This window comes from Pelodiscus sinensis, chromosome 2 (genome assembly GCF_049634645.1).
Source record: "Pelodiscus sinensis isolate JC-2024 chromosome 2, ASM4963464v1, whole genome shotgun sequence".
Lineage (NCBI taxonomy): Eukaryota > Metazoa > Chordata > Testudines > Trionychidae > Pelodiscus > Pelodiscus sinensis.
Genome location: NC_134712.1, coordinates 666907 through 685459, shown reverse-complemented (window position 1 = coordinate 685459; position 18553 = coordinate 666907). Strand labels below are relative to the sequence as shown.

Here is an 18553-nt window from a genome sequence, read left to right as displayed (position 1 = left end):
CTGGGGAAACTTATAATTTTTTTTAAAAGGGGGTACTTTTTTTTTTTTTAAAGAGGTACTTTATAAAAAAAAAGGTTGAGAAACACTGACCTAGATTAGGAGGAGCAAGAGGAAAGCAACCCCTAGAGTCTACAAGAGAAACCACAAAATGCTAAGTAAGTTGGGGGGGGCAGGGAATTAAACATAAGAATGGCCAAAAATCCATCTAACCCAGTATCCTGTCTTCGGATAGTGGCTAATTCCAGGTGCTAGGGAACAAACAGAACAGTATTCATCAATTGACGTGTCCCCTGTCACCCATTATCCATTTCTAGCAAAGAGCAGTTAAGGACACCCTCTCTATTCATCCTGGCTAATAGCTAGTGATGGACCTATCCTTCATGAACCTTGTTACAGGCTTTGTAACTCTTCAGTCTTTGCTTTGGACTTAACTATCTTGGGTACTCTTGTATAATCCCTGGGTTAATTAGGATATCTTCACTGAGCTGCAAAGCAAAAAGGAGTCCTACAAAAAGTGGAAACTAGATCACATTACAAAGAATGAACACTAATATGTAGGGACAGAATTAAAAATGCCAAGATACAAAACAAGCTCAAACTAGCTAGAGACATAAAGGGCAAAAGAAAACAATCTACATTAGACGCAAGAGGGATAACAAGGACATGGTAGACCCATTACTCAGTGAAGAGGGAAAAACAAAAACAGAAAATATGGAAATGGGAGAGGTCCTTAATGACTTCTTTGCTTCAGTTTTTAACCTAGAATGTTAGTGGTGATTGAACACCTAACATAGTGAACACCAGTGAAAAGGGGGAGGTGCAGAAGTTAAAACAGAAAAAGAACAAGTTAAAAATTATGTGACAAATTACATGTTTTCATTGAAAGTCCTAGAATACTCGAGCTGAATAAGGAGATATCTAAGACCATAAGAATGGCCATACAGATCCAGATCAAAGGTTGATCTAGCCCAGTATCCTGTCTTCCAAAAGTGACCAAAGCCAGGTGCCCCAGCGGGAATGAACAGAATGGGTAATCTTCAAGTGATCCTTCCCCTTTCACCCATTCCCAGCATCTGATAAACAAGCTAGGGACACCATTCCTACCCATCCTGGCTAATAGCCATTGATGGATATCTCCATTAATTTATCTTATTCTTTATTGAACCCAGTTAAAGTCCTGATCTTCACAATGTACTCTGGCAAGGAATTCCATGGCTGTGTCTAGACTGGCAAGTTTTTCTGCAAAAGCACATGCTTTTGTTGAAAAACTTGCCTGCTATCTACACTGGCCGCTTGAATTTCCGCAAGAACACTGACAATCTCATGTAAGAAATCAGTGCTTCTTGCGGAAATGGTATGCTGCTCCCGTTCGGGCAAAAATCCTTTTGCGCAAAAGGGCCAGTGTAGACAGCGCAGATTTGTTTTGCGCAAAAAAGCCCCGATCACGAAAATGGCGATTGGGGCTTTTTTTGCGCAAAAGAGCGTCTAGATTGACTTTTTGAAAAAGTGCTTTTGCGGAAAAGCGTCCGTGCCAATCTAGATGCTCTGTTCCGCAAATGCTTTTAACGGAAAAGTTTTCCGTTAAAATCATTTGTGGAAAATCATGCCAGTCTAGACGTAGCCCATAGGTTTACAGTCCATTGTGTGAAGAAATACGTCCTTTTGGTTCTGTTAAACCTATTACCTATTAATTTAATTTGGTGACACCCAAGTTTTCGTGTTATGGGACCACATAAATACCTTTTCCTCATTTACTTTTTCCACACCAGTCATGATTTTATAGACATCTATTATATCCCCCTCTCCCCCGAGTCTCCTCTTTTCTAAGTGGAAAAGTTCCAGTTTTATTAATCTCCGTTTATATGGCAGCCATTTCAAACCCCTAATAATTTTTGCTGCCCTTTTCTGAACTGTTTCCAATGCCAAGATATATATTTTTGAGATGAGGTAACTACATTTGCACGCACTATTCAAGATGTGGGTGTACCATGGATTTATATAGATGTAATAAGATACTCTCTGTCTTACTCTCTATCACTTTTTAAATGATTCCTTATATTTTGTTTGCTTTTTTGACTGCTGCTGCATATTGAATGGATGTTTTCAGAGAACTATCCACTTTGACGCCAAGATATCTGTCTTGAGTGGCTGTAGCTAAATTAGTCCCCATCATTTTGTACCTATAGTTGGGATTATGTTTTTCAATATGCATTACTTTGCATGTATCTCCTCTCCTCTTGTGGGTTCCGAATGAGTTGCTCCACGAAGCAGTCCTTCTGATTAGGGATGTAAGCAAGTAGGCGAGTACTTGACTACCCAATAAGTCTAAGCAAAGGAGGAGGTCAGGGACAGGAGCTGGTGCAAGGGGGTCTGACATGGACAGGGGCTGCTGCTGGAGCAATCCTGGCCTGCACTGGCCCCAGAGCCAGTGCAAGCTGCAGAGCATCTCCCTTTATTGACTAATCGTGTAGGCGATACAAATTGTAGCAACTACATGCTTAGCCAAGTACCCGCTCCTTACCATCCTTACTTCTAATATCTTTTGTACATTGGTATTCTTGTGTCCTCTTGATTATGCTTATTCCACCAAGTTTCTGGATGACTATTATATAAGTAGCCTCATTTAATACAAGGCATTCAAGTGCACCCATCTTACTATTTAGACTTCTGGGCTGCGTCTAGACTGGCAAGTTTTTCCGCAAAAGCAGGCGCTTTTGTGGAAAAACTTGCCAGCTGTCTACACTGGCTGCTTAAATTTGCGCAAGAACACTGATGATCTAATGTAAGATTATCAGTGTTCTTGTACAAATACTATGCGGCTCCCGCTCGGGCAAAAGCCCTCTTGTGCAAATGCTTTTGCGCAAGAGGGCCAGTGTAGACAGCTAAAAACTGTTTTGTGCAAAAAAAGTCCTGAGGGCGATCGGGGCTTTCTTGCGCAAAACCGCGTCTAGATTGGCACGGACACTTTTCTGCAAAAAGTGCTTTTGCGCAAAAGCGTCTGTGCCAATCTAGAAGCTCTTTTCCGCAAATGCTTTTAACGGAAAATCATGCCAGTCTAGACGTAGCCCTGGTATTTGTATATAATCACATTAGAAACTTGTCATTTTTTAGCTTTCTGCCATTATATGCTGTAATTGAATGGGAATCTTTTTCATTTGACTGTTTCTCATCAGATCCTACCAATATTTTATCATCTTCTATCCTCTCCTTCATACTAGGATTTGGAGAATCTCGATAAATAGATGCTTCCCTAAAGGCTGTCTCTGTCTGAACTAAGTGCTTTGCCACAACTGTTGGCTTTTTCCAGTCCTTAATTTATAAACTGCACTACAGCTGTTTTAAATTTTACATACCAGGACTCCAGTTCCATTGTGATTTAGTGGCGCCTATCCTTCCTGTGTAGGCTCTCCCTTTCTAAAAAAGGGATATAGCTAAGGAGCGGCTGAGGCCCAACAAAATGGCCTCCATGGCCATTTTCCTCCATGTAGGGGAAAAATTCAGGCATTCAGGTTGCAGGGATTGCTTTGAGGGGAAATCTGAGGAAAACTTCTGTTAGCATTGCTCAAGACAAATTAGTGGATTGGGCCAAAAGAAATTCATTTGAAAAGTCTTCATTCATGGATGATATGGTGTTTTTGTCTTTTATCATTTGAGCACAGAGTAGCATACTAGCAAATTGTGCACTCACTAGCCATGTGGACACTGTGGCCATACCCTAAAAGTTCCCTGATCCACTTTGCGCTTCTTAACTTTGAAATGGGAGTAAGTCAAAGTTCTCTAGGGAATTTTTGATGTATTGGCAACAAGATCCACATAGACTGCGTGTCCTTTGTTAGTCTATTGCAACTGTATACCCCAGATTACTGTTCATCTAGCCAAGCCCCCATGAATAACGTATAAAATCAGCAGGATACCTCCATGTGATGGAGCATCTGCCCCACACTGGCCCTTTGACAGGTAAAACCCAACACTGGGCGAGGGTTGGGGCAGTGGAGCAAGCAGATACTAGCCAACTAGGGTCCAGCTGAGGGCTGTATAAATAATGGCTCCTGGAGGGGAGGAAAGATTCAGACACACTCTTGGTCGAGCTGTGGCACAGGAGGGACCTGGCTGCTAGGGAAGCAGGAGGCTTCCTGAAACAGAGCAGAGCTGTGGCCTGACTTCACTCCCAGGCTGCAGGGCGTGAGGAAAGACCTGAGTGTACTAAGGCTGTTGGGCAGGGGTGGGAGATGGGCCTCCGTGGGACAGATGCGGCCCGCCAAGCGGGTGGATCTGGCCTGCCAAGCAGGTGGATCCGGCCCACAGAGGCCCTGCTGATCCCCCGTCCCCAGGCCATTTAGGGCTTTGAAGCACTACACGCTGCGCGCAGGAGGCACAGCTGTGGAGAATGCTTTGGCAGGGCCCTCTTAGGGAGGAAATCAGAAGGGAACACCATCTACCGGAAGGCATGGGATGCGTAGTCCTAGGGATGGGGGTTCCATGACCACACCCGCAAAAGAAGAAGACAGGTGGTGGTGGTGGTTGGGGACTCCCTCCTAAGAGGGACTGAGACAGCCATCTGCCATCCAGTCCTGCACTCTCAAGAAGGCTGTGTCCAGACTCAGGGTTTTTTTCGAAAAAAGTAGCCTTTTTTCGAAAACACTTCACCTGCGTCTAGACTGCAGCCGTGTTCGTTCGAAATTAAATCGAAAGAATGCGGCTTTTCTTTCGACGGTGGTAAACCTAATTCCACGAGGAAGAACGCCTTCTTTCGAAAGTGCTCTTTCGAAAGAAGGCGTTCTTAAAAGCAAACAGGCTTTTTAGAAAGAGAGCATCCAGACTCACTGGGTGCTTTCTTTCGAAAAAGCGGCTTGCTTTTTCGAAAGTTCCGCGTGCAGTCTAGACGCGCTCTTTCGAAAGAGGCTCTTTCGAAAGTATCTTTCGAAAGAGCCTCTTTCGAAAGAGGCTTGCAGTCTAGACATAGCCGAAGTGTGCGGCTTACCAGGAGCTTGCATTCAGTATGTGACCAAGACTCTTCCAAAAGGGAATAAACCTTCGGACAGCTACCCAGTCCTCCTGCTCCATGTAGGAACTAATGATACAGCCAAGACTGACCTTGAGCAGGTCACAGCAGATTATGTAGCACTGGGAAGAAAGATTAAGGAATTTTTGAAGCGCAAGTGATGATCTCATCCAGCCTTCTGGTTGAAGGAAAAGGTCCAGGTAGGGATCGTCGACTTGAGGAAGTAAATGCGTGGTTGTGCAGGTGGTGTCAGAGAGAGGGCTTTGGTTTCTTCAACCATAGTACTCTTTTCTGGTCACAAGGATTGTTAGGAAGAGATGGGATCCACCTAACCAAGAGCATCTTCATGGACAAGCGTGCAAGCCTAGGGTGGAGGGCTTTAAACTAGGTTAATTGGGGGATGGTGACCAAAGCCATGAGGAAGTAGGATATCGGGAAGAAAAACTAGGGGTATGTCTATACTCGTGGCTTCTTGCGCAAGTACGGCCGTTCTTGCGCAAGAATCTGCAGAGCGTCCACACTGCTCGACTGCTCTTGCGCAAGTAAGTTCACAGTACAGCATGGTAAGAGGGGGCTCCTTGCGCAAGAGCTACACTCTTTTTTGACAGGTGTAAGCCCTTTTGCGCAGCAGCTCTTGCGCAAGAGGGCAGTGTGGATGCTCAACAGGGATTTCTTGCGCAAGAAAGCCCTATGGCTAAAATGGCCATCAGAGCTTTCTTGCGCAAGAAATCATCCACACTGCCATGGGTGCTCTTGCGGAAAAGCACAGCTCGCGCATGGCAGTGTGGACGTTTTTTTGAGCAAGAGTTCTTGCACAAGAACACTTGCGCAAGATGTTCTTGCGCAAGAAGCCACGAGTGTAGACATAGCGCCCCTGAGGAGTCAGCACCAAAGGAGGACCCCCCTGACTCGAATGGAGAAGGTAAGGTGATCAACGGGCTATCTAAGGTGTTTGTACACAAATGCAAGAAGCTTGGGAAACAGGCAGAATTAGAAGCCCTGTCCCAGTCAAAGAACTATGATTTGATTTGCATAATAGTGATTTGGTGGGATGACTCACGCACTGTCATGGAAGGGTATAAACTGTTCAGAAAGAACATGCGGGGGAGAAAAGGAGGAGGAATAGCATTGTATGTAAGAGCGCCTTATGAGTGCTCGGCGCATCTGAGGCTACTGAGGGAGTTGGCAAATGTCAGTGTGGAGCCTTTGGCCAGTATCTGTGCAAACTCGTGGAGCTCGGGAGTGATCTCGGATGACTGGAAAAAGGTAAATGTAGTGCCCATCTTTTAAAACGGGAAGAAGGACAATCCAGGGAACTACAGACCAGCCAGCCTTACCTCAATCCCCAGAAAAATCATGGAGGGGCTCCTTAAGGAATCCATTTTGAAGCACTTTGAAGAGGGGAAAGTGATCAGGAATAGTCAACATGGATTCACGAAGGGCAAGTTGTGCCTGACCAATCTGATTAGCGTCTATGATGAGGTAACTGGCTCTGTGGATATGGGAAACTCAGTGGATGTGATATACCTTGACTTTAGCAAAGCTTTTGATATGGTCTCCCACAATATTCTTGCCAGCAAGTTGAGGGACTATGGATTGGATAAATGGACTATAAGATGGATAGAAAGCTGGCTAGACTGTTGGGCCCAATAGGTAGTGATTAACGGGGGAAGGAGAGGTCAGTGGTGTTACGGGGTCCACAGGCCCACCCTGCCCTGGGCAGCCCTGCTGCCCCGGTTGCCGTCCCGGACGGTCCCAGTCTCCGTGACACGGCGCCTGGTCGACCCTCCCTTCGGTTGCCCAGACGATCCCACGAGCAAGGAGGTGAGGGGGGGTCCGGGCCCTCCCTCTCTCCAGACCCCAGCCCAGGGTTCTAAGGTGGGGGAGATGCTCCTCTCTCCCCCAACCTGGCTGATGGGGCATGGAGCCGCAACGCCTCAGCCCTCGGGCTCCAGTACACCCACCCTGAGCTGCTTCCTCACACCCTCGCTCGTCCGCTCACCGGCCGGCTTGTCCTGCTGCCTCCTCGTGCCTCTCAGTCCCTTCCTCCGACGTCCTCCTCCTCGCCTCCCCCTCTTCCTCTGCTTCTGCTGGTTTTATACCTGGGGAGGGAGCCGCCCCCGCCCCTCCAGAGCACCCACACCTGCGTTCACCCACGGTTCTAGCTTCTCCTCCCCAGCTGTTTCCACTCACCCCCAGCATCCTCCTTGCCTCCAGCAGCAGTGGAGAATAGGGCTGGCTGGGGGCGTCTGCGGGGCCGCCCGCCCCGAGGCTGGTGGGGTGGCGTTCCTCCCCCGTTGTCCCTGCTGACCTTAGCGCGGGGGGTCCTTCTCCCGTGGTGCTCAGGACCGTGTCCGTGGAGCCGCCACCCAGGCGGCGCGTCCCGGCTACCCCGCCGACCGCGTTCCCGGCGGCAGCGGGACAAGCCGCGGTGCTCCTTTCTGCCCCACTGGGGGGGGCACCCTCGGTGTGGGGTTGCCTCACCCCGACACCCCCCCCTTGCTGCTCGGGGCCGCGCCGGCTAAACCGCCTGCTGAGCGGCGCGTTCCAGCTACCCCGCCGAACGCGTCCTCAGCAGCGGCCGCTTTTTTCATCCTCGCTGGGGGGGGGCCCTTTTAGTGCGGGGTTGCCTCACCCCGTCACAAGTGGTTTGAGCATTGGCCTGCTAAACCCAGGGTTGTGACTTCAATCCTTGCAGATACCATTTGGGGCAAAAATTCATCAGGGATGGTACTCGGTCCTGCTGTGAAGGCAGGGGACTGGACTTGATGACTTTTCAAGGTCCCGTCCAGTTCTAAGAGATAGGCAATCTCCATTATTAAAGCTGTCAGGTTGGTGGTGGGTTTCTAGTGGCGTACCCCAAGGATCTGTTTTTGGACTGGTTTTGTTCAACATCTTTATTAATGACCTGGTGAGGGGATGGATTGCACCCTCAGGAATTTCGCAGATGACACTAAGATAGGGGGGAAGGTAGATACACTGGGGGGCAAGGATAGGGTCCAGAGTGACCTAGACCGATTAGAGGATTGGGTCAAAAGAAATCTGATGAGGTTCAACAAGGACAAGTGTAGAGTCCTGCGCTTGGGACGGAAGAATTCCAAGCATTGTTACAGGCTGGGGAACGACTGGCTAAGTAGCAGTTCTACAGAAAAGGGCCTGGGGATTACAGTGGATGAGAAGCTGGATATGAGTCAACAGTGTGCCCTTGTAGCCAAGAAGGCTAATGGCATATTAGGCTGCATTAGGAGGAGCATTGCCAGCAGATCCAGACGTGATTATTCCTTTATTTGGGTCTGGTGATGCCACATCTGGAGTATCGTGTCCAGTTCTGGGTCCCCCCACTATAGAAAAGATATGGACACATTGGAGAGAGTCCAGCAGAGGGTGACCAAAATGATTAGAAGGCTGGAGCACATGACCTATGAAGAAAGACTGAGGGATTTGGGTTTGTTTAGTCTGCAGAAGAGAAGAGTGAGGGGGGATTTAATAGCAGCCGTCAACTTCCTGAAGGGAAGTTCCAAAGCGGATGGAGAGAGGCTATTCACAGTAGTGATGGATGGCAGAACAAGAAGCAATGGTCTCAAATTACAGTGGGGGAGGTAACTAGGTTGGATATTAGGAAAAACTATTTCACTAGGAGGGTGGTAAAGCACTGGAATGGGTTCCCTAGGGAGGTGGTGGAATCGCCATACCTAGAGGGTTTTTTTAGTCTCGGCTTGACAAAGCCCTGGCTGGGTTGATTTAGTTGGGGTTGGTCCTGCTTTGGGCAGGGGACTGGACTTGCTGACCTCCTGAGGTCTCTTCCAGCGCTATGATTCTATGATTCTAAGGTTTCGTGCGCTCCCCTGCCCCCAGGTCTTAATTGGCCTGGGGGTGTGGGAGCATGCAAAGCCTCCTCCTGCCCTGCCAGGAGCATGTGACTCGCAGGGTGGGGGGGGCATGGAAGAGGCTTCACACACTCCCCCGCCCCCAAGCCAATCAGGGCCTGGGGGGCGGGAGAGCTGTGTGAAGCTTCTGCAAGGAGCCTGCAGCACTTCAAAGTGCCGCACATTGCTGGCAGGGCAGGGGGGAGGGTTCCCGCGCTTTCCTGCCCCCAGACCCTGATTGACCTGAGGGTGTGGGAGTGTGCCAAGCCTCTTCCAAGTCATGGATACCTAATGAGAAGGAAGGGCAAAGGGGCTCATTATCCACTTATGGTCTGGGGCTGGCGTAGCCCCGCCCCTTCCTGTTTAGGCCCTGCCCCTTCCAGGGTGGCCTGGGGCTACTTCAAAAATTTTTGAAGTGGCCCCCGGGCAAAAATTGTCCACCCCTGCTGTAGGGAAGCAGCTAGGATAAAAAGGTAGCAAGGCCACACCCTCATGTCAATGATGAGTGGCTATTTCAGAATGCAGTTGGTCCCTGAGGCAGGGGGTCAGAGCGGGGTGGGCAATAACCTTTGGCGGGGCCAGAATGCTTCTGGGCTTCTCCAGCCCCAGACCATGATTGGGCTGGGGGTGGGGGAGCCCCTTTGCCCTCCTCTTCCCTCTAGGCATCCATGCCCCTGGCAGGGTGAGCAGAGACTTCACACGTTCCCCCACACCCCAGGCCAATCAGGGCTTGGGGAGCACATGAAGCCTCCTCCCGCCCTACACCTGCCAGGAGCACACAGCACTTCTGCACTCCTTGCAGGGCGGGAGGAGGCTTTGCATGCTTCCCCCCCCTCTCCCCGGCCAATCAGGGCTTGGTGGCAGGGGACCTGCGTGAAGCATTTTTCACCCTGCCCCCGCCCTGCGTGAGCATATGGCACTTTGAAGTGTTGCACACTCCTCTCAGAGCAGGGAGAGGGCGGAGTAAACGTCGCGCAGCTCCCCTGCCCCCAGGCCAATCAGGGCTTGGGGGGCAGGGGAGCGCATGACGGCTCCTCCCGCCCCGCGAGCAGCACATGGTGCGTCTATGTGCTGCGTGCTCCTAACAGGGCAGGAGGAAGCGTCGCGCGTTGCCCCCATGCCCAGGCCATAATTGGCCCTGGGGGCAGGGGAGCAGCACTCTGTCGGACAGATCAACCCACTTGTGGGCTAGATCCGGCCTGTGGAGGCCCTTTTGCCCACCCCTAGTCTAGATGATGACTGGCAGTGGGTCACTGAGGCAAGGTGGGTATAGGGGGATTGGAATCCCCTGAGAGTGAAGGACCCCAAAGTGCAGGGGCACTGATCTAGGACAGGCTGAGGAGGAAAGGGCACTGTGGCCAGAAAGGGACACAGAGCTGACCCAACAGAAGTCCTGCAACAGAGTCTGGGACACTGACCAGAACAGGGCACTATGAGGCAAGGGGGCTATTTTACAGACACATCATTGGGCCAAGCTGTCCTGAAACCAAGGGAGCTAATTTTTTAAAAACTCTGTGTTCTAGACCGTGCTACTCTGCGCCCAAGGGAGCTATCTTATGAACTCTGGCATTGGGACATGCTGCCCTGTGCCCAAGGGGGATATCTTACAGACGCTGGCCATGAGGCCACACTGAGAGACAGTAAGAATGCTTGTCCTGTGACAAGCAGTGTTGTATTTCAATTGCAGAACAAGGAAGGCACAGTTATGATTGGTAGTGGGATAGAGTGATGAAGGGTAGCATGAACATGGCAATGTAGAAGTGGCTGGGTAAATAATTTGGTGTAATTCATACAGTGCTGCTGTTTGTAATAACAAATACATTATCCAAATGCTTATATGTGGATATAAAAAATATGGGTTAGAGTCTCAGATGGTGTAAGTCAGTGTGGTAAAAGTTACTAGCGGTGTAGAACTTGGTGTAGAATGTGTCATGCTGGCTTTATTTTTATATTTTTTTTATATTAGCGATACTTTACTAAGGCTCTTTTCTTTTTAACAATCTTTTTTTTTTTTAATCTGGGGAGCCTGGCCTGTAAGTATTTTCCATCTGTAAGCTGTAACCCCCAGCTCACTGCTGGCCTGGCTTTGGCAATCTTGCCTTCCTCATCTCACCTACAGCATTTAGCTCACATGTGCCTCATTTAACCAATGTTGTGTGTGAAATCTGACTCCACTGAACTGTTCATGTTAGAAATGATGTATAATCGTGATGACTGGAGATTTCAGTCATTTGTGAAGCTTCCTGAACAGCTTATTCTTCAAATTGGGCAATCTAGCCACGCAAGACTTCATTTGACATTTCCTCCAGCATTGAACAAAATAACCAGCTTTTGTCGGTGAAAATGTAATTAATTTATTTAGTGCTGTTACCATGACAGCTAAGCATTTTGAAATGTTTAATTCTTTAAGACACAAATAAAGCTACATCTATCCACCTAGAGCTTGCAGCTCCAGCCCCGGTAGTTATTTATTAGGGCTTCAGCTTTATTTCAGCTTTTTTAAAATTAAAAAAAATCCCAGTTTTATTTTAAAAAAATGCCATCCTCCTTGCCTCACCAACTGGGCACGAGCCACCTCTAATAGCACTCTCCACGCAAGCGCTGCAACCCTATTCCAGGAATAGTGCAGAGGGAAAGCTGGAGACAGCCGTTATGGAGCAGGCAGGCCCACCCCAAAGTCACTCTGCAACTGGTTCCTTTGCCCACAAGAGTGGGTCTGGCACCCTGAGTTCATGCTGGGTTAGGTGCCCTGCACTCACTCACCAGTGGCAATTCTTGAGTCTCCTATATCCCATGACACTGGGCCCAGCATCCTGCTGCTGGCATTGCAACAGGGCACACTGGTTCACAGCATTGCTCAATTTGGCCCAACTGGTCTGCCATGACAGAGTATCAGCTGGCCAAATCTGAGAGGTTCTATGGACCAGTCCCCCAGGGAAAAAAGCCATTCACTGAAGTTTGCTCCCTCATCCTTCTCCCAGTCATGATGGAAGGTCAGGCAGGTCAAATGAGCAGCTTTGCAAACCATATCAGGCAGAGCAAGTAGTCACACACTCATGGGACAGCAATCATATAACCTTCTGCTGCAAGAGGAGTTGTGGACACAGACAAAAAGTCATGGACAAATAGGACAAGTATATTTGAGGGGTTGTTTTTTTTTCCTGTTGAGATAAACCTGTAGCCCTAGTTATCATGGAAGCGATATCAGCTATTTCTCAGTCTCACTCAGATTGACAGGAAAACCCAGAAGATAGTTTACAGTAAGGGAACTTGCTTCCTACCCACAATATATGTACCAGGTGAAACATGAGCTGGGCTGGAAAGTTGGAGAGATTCTTCAGCCGGGGAAAGAAAAGAAGATTCCTCACTACAGGAGAACACAAGGGCTGTGTCTAGACTGGCCAGTTTTTCCAGAAAATCATTCACTTTTCTGGAAAAACTTGCCAGCTGTTTACACTGGCCGCTTGAATTTCCGCAAAAGCACTGACTTCCTACTGTAAGAAATCAGTTCTTCTTGCGGAAATACTATGCTGCTCCCGTTCAGGCAAAAGTCCTTTTGTGCAAAACTTTTGCGCAAAAGGGCCATTGTAGACAGCTCAGATTTGTTTTCCGCAAAAAAGCTCCGATCGCGAAAATGGCGATCGGGGCTTTTTTGCGGAAAAGCATCCGTGCCAATCTACATGCTCTTTCCGAAAATGCTTTTAACGGAAAACATTTCCGTTAAAAGCATTTCTGGAAAATCATGCCAGTCTGGACGTAGCCAAGAGGAAGAGAGGGTCTGCCCAGTTGTTTAGAATAATTTGATCCTGTCTTGTAGATGTTGCTCTAATAGAGTTCTAAAAGGCAGTTCTCTGCTGCATTCCTTTTTGTTTATGCTTGACTTTCCACCTTGTTTGTTGTTGGGAGACGCAAGGAGCAGCTGGCATCCATGAGTTAGGCCTTGGTCCTTATATCTTTTGCCTCCACTTGTTAGAAACTCAGTCCAAAGGAGTAAGGCGACCACTTGTAATAAGAGTTCAGGGTCTCTTTCTTCAGTTACAGTTGTCACATAATGGCCTAGACTGCAGGTAAACTCCCAACCTCTAAGGCTGGGAGAGGAGCCACAATTGTAATGGGGAACTGAGCTTCATGTGGATAAGGGAAGGAGGCCAGAACTGATTTTCAAAAGTTTTGTTGCTTATTTTCAAAGGACTTGTCTCCCTTTCCACAGCCCAGGTGCCATAAGATAGTCTCCTATGCTGTCCTGCCAGCAAAGGATTGGTGTTTGCTGTGATTTTTTTTATGCATTTATTTTTTAACTTATCAGATGTGTGTATTTGTATCTCTAGGCACACAGATTAAAAATATAAGGTCTGATATAATTTCCAGCACTGTGATGCATTGCCACTGCTACATAGCCTAACAGTACCAGGCTACAAAAATAATAGACCCAAGGCAGCAAATCTTTTTTAAACCCCTCTTCTTCTTCTTCTTTTTTTTTTTTTTTTTTTTTTTTTTTTGATACCCACCTCCCACCCACTGCCCTGCCAGACAATCCAATACCACAGTATGAACCATACAGACTGGTCTGGGCCAGGTCTGGTACCAAACACCGGAAAGAAATCTGAGAAAAAACCATAGCTGGGCTTGAATAAAGAACCCCTCCTTCCTCTCCTGTTATCACAAGGAGGGAATCTGCTAACACTTGAAATGGCTTATCCTCTGCTACAAATCCCTCCCTGAATGAAAACACCTCCTCCTAGCAGTACACCCTCAAGGAAGATTCTGCTTGGCAAAAGCTGCATTGTACAGGCTTGATGCAGTGTCCTACTAGCTTGCTTAATCTAAACTAGAGACAGCTCTTTGTGACAGCATAGTGTGTAAATTCCCCTTGCTGCTGCCCTCATGTATCCCCTCTAAAGCAGTAATATTTCCAACTATATTTGATAATATCCATGATGTTATACAATGCTAAGTATAAAAGCTGGATATGTGCTGATGGCCAGGGTCATAACTACAGGTAACGGCAAAGAATTTACTGCATGATCTTGCTCCTGGAAACTGTCAAAGATCCTTCTGGCACCACTTATGAAGGAGAAATGGATCGCAACTTGGGAAATATGCAAAAATCAGCATTATTCTTCTAAATAAGAAGTATAGGCTTCCCTGGCTCAGGGCAGAGCTTTGCATTGTAGTTTCACCCCCATCCCAAATAATAGCAAGCTTGTTATATCTGCTGAGGAGCTTTCCTGTGCAGATGATAAATAGACTCCACTTTTTTTGTTTTAAACAATCTGATTGATTTAATTTTTTTAATAATTTGTATCCTATTGCCGTAAAATTGCCTTTCATCATGTAACCGTATCAGAAATCATGCGGTTTGTCAAGCCGGGAGGCCAATGTTGCACAACTGCCCACTCAACAATATGAAGGAGTTTACAGTATGTTACTAGTGCCCATCACTGGAGCATAATTTCCCCTTTCACCATTGACAGACAGTAATTACAGCCCCTAGAGTTGGATTTAGGCAGCATTTATAAGGTCACTTTTTGGTTTTGAAAGTCCCCAGGAGTTTAGGCATGAATTTCCCCATTTTCTTGTCTTTGGCATCTGTGTCATATTCCTCATCACTCTGAATTGGCGGTTCATCTTTCCTGCAGAAGACCTCAAACCTACTGTAGACACGCTTCTCCTTCCGCATATTCTCCATCTTTTTCAGAAGGGTATCTCTGTCCTCTGATGGCTGCCTCTGAAGATTCCTCTTATGGTTCCCAAAACTCTCTGACCTACTAATGCTGAAGCTTTTCTCCGTCTCACCTTTGCTTTCCAAACTGGTGATAGACTTGGTAAGATCAGGATAACTTGTGGATGGCAATTGCTTGGCCAGCTCAGCTCTGTTCTTCTGACTGTTGGCAGAAATTTGCTCCAGAATCACCTTTGTGTCATCCCGGAGGTTACTGCTGTATAAGATGTTTGCTGTAGAAGAAGCAAACCTAGTCTGAGATGGCTGGTTGCTTTTGAGAGCCGATGCTGTTGTGATCTTTTGGGATTTCTCGTCCTCCATCACTTCCTGACATTCCCCCTTGGAAGATCGTTTAGGGCTCATGATTTGCTTGTCAGACTTTTCACTCTCAAGAATGGTTTCTTCCTCTGATTTCTTTTCACCTTTTGGATTTAGCAATTGTTTCAACCTTAGTGACCCTTTCCTAAAAAATTCCAGTGGACTCTGTTCCTGTTTGGCACCTTCCTCCTCAGATTTACTGAGAGAGCTGTCAAACCCTTCATTCTTGGATAAACTTTCAGGAATCGATGTGGTGCTTATCCTAGCCTGTGATTTCTTGAATTCTATTTCAGCTTGTTCCTGTGTGTCTCTTTTGAATGTCAGTTTTTCCCTCTTCTCCGGCAGAGAAAGCTCCTGAGTGTCCCCCACAAATACCAGGTTCTCCTTTGTCGGAAGAGCAGATTTGTTGTCTATTGGATAGAACCGAGAAGATAATTTTTCCATTTTGCTGTTAATATTTGTAATAGGGTCTTTACTCAGTGTGTCAAGGAGCTGGGTGGATGAAGGAAACATACCAAACTGTTTCTCAGATTCACTGTGTATCTTGTAACTACTGAAGGATTGTTTTGAATCTAGCACTCTACTTTCCAGGACCTTATATTGCATGGATTTGGTACATTTTTTCTCTGCATTTTGGGTTTCTTCCTGGAGAAAACTGGAAACAGCTTTGGTGTGACTAACTGTAGTTTTCTCTGTGTCTTTGCCCACAGTTTTGTACTTCTCTAAAAGCTCTGCCACTTTAGAAGAGGTGGCTGCCTTTGTACTTTCATTGTCTTTTATAATCTCACTGGATATTTGCTCCTTTTGGATCATCTGAACCTTCTCCGTTGTCATATTCTGTTGATCTAACTTGGCAGCATTAAAAATCAAAGAAGACCTGAGCCTTGAGCTCCTTTGGACCAAAGGATTTATTCTGGGCCTAAAGGGATCCTGTTTCACAGGGGAGATCTCCTCACCAGTTCTCTCAGTACCTGCTGACTCTTTGGCATTTTCAATTCCCAATGATTTATTGTTATTAAATGACATAGAAGGCTTGAAAGATGGGAGCAGGTCACTGGGGTACTTTGAGAGAGGCTCTCCAACGCTCAGAACATCATTATAAGCCTCTGATTCCATGGGCATTGGGATGCCTTCATCTCCTGTTTCAGACTGGTATGCACTCAAGTATGAAGAAATCCTCCAGTTACGCAAACCTGCTCTATTTTCTTGGGTCTTCTTGTCCTGATCTGGGTCCTGGTCCTGTAAAAACATTCGTTGTTCCAGGCTCTGCTTCTGTGTGGGGGATGTCTGACACATGAATTTCTGCCCTATGTTTTGCCTCCTTAGTGACACCAGCCCTAGTGGGCCATTCCCTGCAGGGTTCGCCTGGTCAGAGCCATGCCTCACTTCCCTGGAAGAATCTGAGGGCTCATAATCTACCCTTAAGGGAAAACCCTCCTGTTGGAAGTGGGACTCAAGTTCAGGATATCTGGGGCCCTGTGTATAGTCCTCCAGTTCATTGAATCCTGGCCTACCACCTCGGATTCGTTCAAAGAATCCTTGAGGCCTGCTGCAAGCATGGGGATGTTCAAATTGGTATTGGTAGAACTGGTCTCTTTGAAATTGATTGGATTGCATTTTAAACTCATCCAGATTGTTCATAAACATCTGCCTAGAATACTGCTTTGAAGAAGAAAAGTTTTCACAGGTTCCTTCAGCAAAGCTGTGCCTTTTAAAGGAATCCAGCTCTAACTGCTTGGAGCGGAGAAAACCTCTGACAGGATCAATCTGAGAATTCTCCATTTCTACCTTCTTAGAATACATGCGCATTGCTGATCCCTCTATAGTATGGCGCATCAGGTCATCTCGTCTAAAAGCTGACAAGAAGTGTCTATCTGGATCAACTCTGTCCATGAAGGGGTGAAACACATCATCCCGCTGGTATAGCAGATGTGGTTTCTTTGGGAAAAAGGGCATATTGTTGCCAAAAGGAGCCATGTTAAATTGGTTTTCTGCCTTCACCAAGACGTTGGCGGGAGGAATGAGAGGGTCTGACTGTGCAAAAAGAATTCGGAACTCTTCATCAAAGCTGGACACCAGCTCCCCTTGGAAGATATGAGCAATGCTTCGATGAATCTTCTCAAAAGACCACATAAAACTGCACCAAAATAGAGAAAAGATTAAATGTGATTAGCATCCAATATGTCACATCAATGGAACCACTTCACATCTACCATTCATAGGACTGAAAGAGACCTCTGGAGCTCATAGAGTCCAACCCCCTGCCCAATGCAGGACCAACCCTAACTAAATCATCTCAGCCAGGGCTTTGTCAAGCCGGGACTTAAAAACCTCTAAGAATAAAGTTTCCACTGCCTCCCTAGGTAACCTATTCCAGTGCTTCACCACCCTCCTAGTAAGATAAGTTTTCCTAATATCCAACCTTGAGACCATTGCTCCTCATTCTGTCATCCGTCACTACTGAGAACAGCCTCTCTCCATCCTCTTTGGAACCTCCCTTCAGGTACTTAAAGGCTGCTATCAAATCCCCCACACTCTTCTCTTCTGTAGACTAAATAGGCCCCTCAGCCTCTCCTCTTAAGTCATGTGCTCCAGCCCCGTAATTATTTTTGTTGCCCTCTGCTAGACTTTCTCCAATGTGTCCACATCCGTTCTGTACTGGGGGGCACAGAACTAGACACAGTGCTCCAGGATGTGGCCTCACCAGTGTCGAATAAAGGGGAATAATCACTTCTCTAGATCTGCTGGCAATGCTCCTCCTTATGCACCCCAATATGCCATTGGCCTTCTTGGCTACAAGGGCACACCAGTGACTCATATCCAGCTTCTCATCCACTGTAATCCCCATGTCTTTTTCTGCTGAACTGCTGCTTAGCCAGTCAGTCCCCAGCCTGTAACAGTGTTTGGGATTCTTCCATCCCAAGTGCAGTACTCTGCATTTGTTCTTGTTGAATCTCATCAGATTTCTTTTGGCCCAATTCTCCAATTTGTCTAGGTCACTCTGGATCCTATTCCTACCCTCCAGCCTATCTACCTCTCCCCCTAGCTTAGTGTCATATGCGAACTTGCTGAGGGTGCAATCCATCCCCTCATCCAGAACATTAATAAAGATGTTGAACAAAACCAGCTCCAGAACCAAGCCAAACCAACCCCAGAACTGACTCTGGAATCTAGCCTTCTACTCAGCATACTAGCACCATGTACTACTCTGGCAGCTTTCTACTGCCCACAAGAGTTCACCAGATTAACACTTACTGATTATTGGGCATCTGTCAGTCCAAGCACTTACAGGCTCACGTTCTAAACTGAGAGATCTAACATAGCAAGTGGTAACCACATAGGAGACAGGGGAAAGGAAGATGAGGGTTATGGTAGAATATGCTAGTAAGACAGTTTTGTGCTGATTTTTTTAAAATTAAAATATTATTACATTATTTACAAATAAAAATAAAGTACCCTCCTCTACATCACTGAGACAAGGACTGTAGGTTTTTAATGTGGGGCAACTCACTTTTGTACCAAAAGCACATTATATGCATTTTCATCAGATTTTCCTATCTAAACTCGGTATAGCACAGGCACTGATATAGTAACTTCCATATATTAACATTATGCAATAGTCATTACCATACTTGTAACTAGATG

The 18553-nt window shown here is 46.9% G+C and overlaps 1 protein-coding gene across 2 annotated transcripts in view; it reads right to left on the bottom strand.

Annotated features, from left to right (window-relative positions):
* Positions 1 to 13868: 13868 nt before the first annotated feature.
* Positions 13869 to 18553, bottom strand: part of FAM83H (family with sequence similarity 83 member H) — a 59099-nt gene continuing 54414 nt past the window's right edge. For both annotated transcript variants that reach the window (XM_075919893.1, XM_075919894.1), the window contains exon 5: positions 13869 to 17045. In XM_075919893.1, coding sequence (XP_075776008.1) covers positions 14390 to 17045 — 2656 coding nt within the window. In that variant the 3' untranslated portion in view covers positions 13869 to 14389. The remainder of the gene's footprint in view (positions 17046 to 18553) is intronic.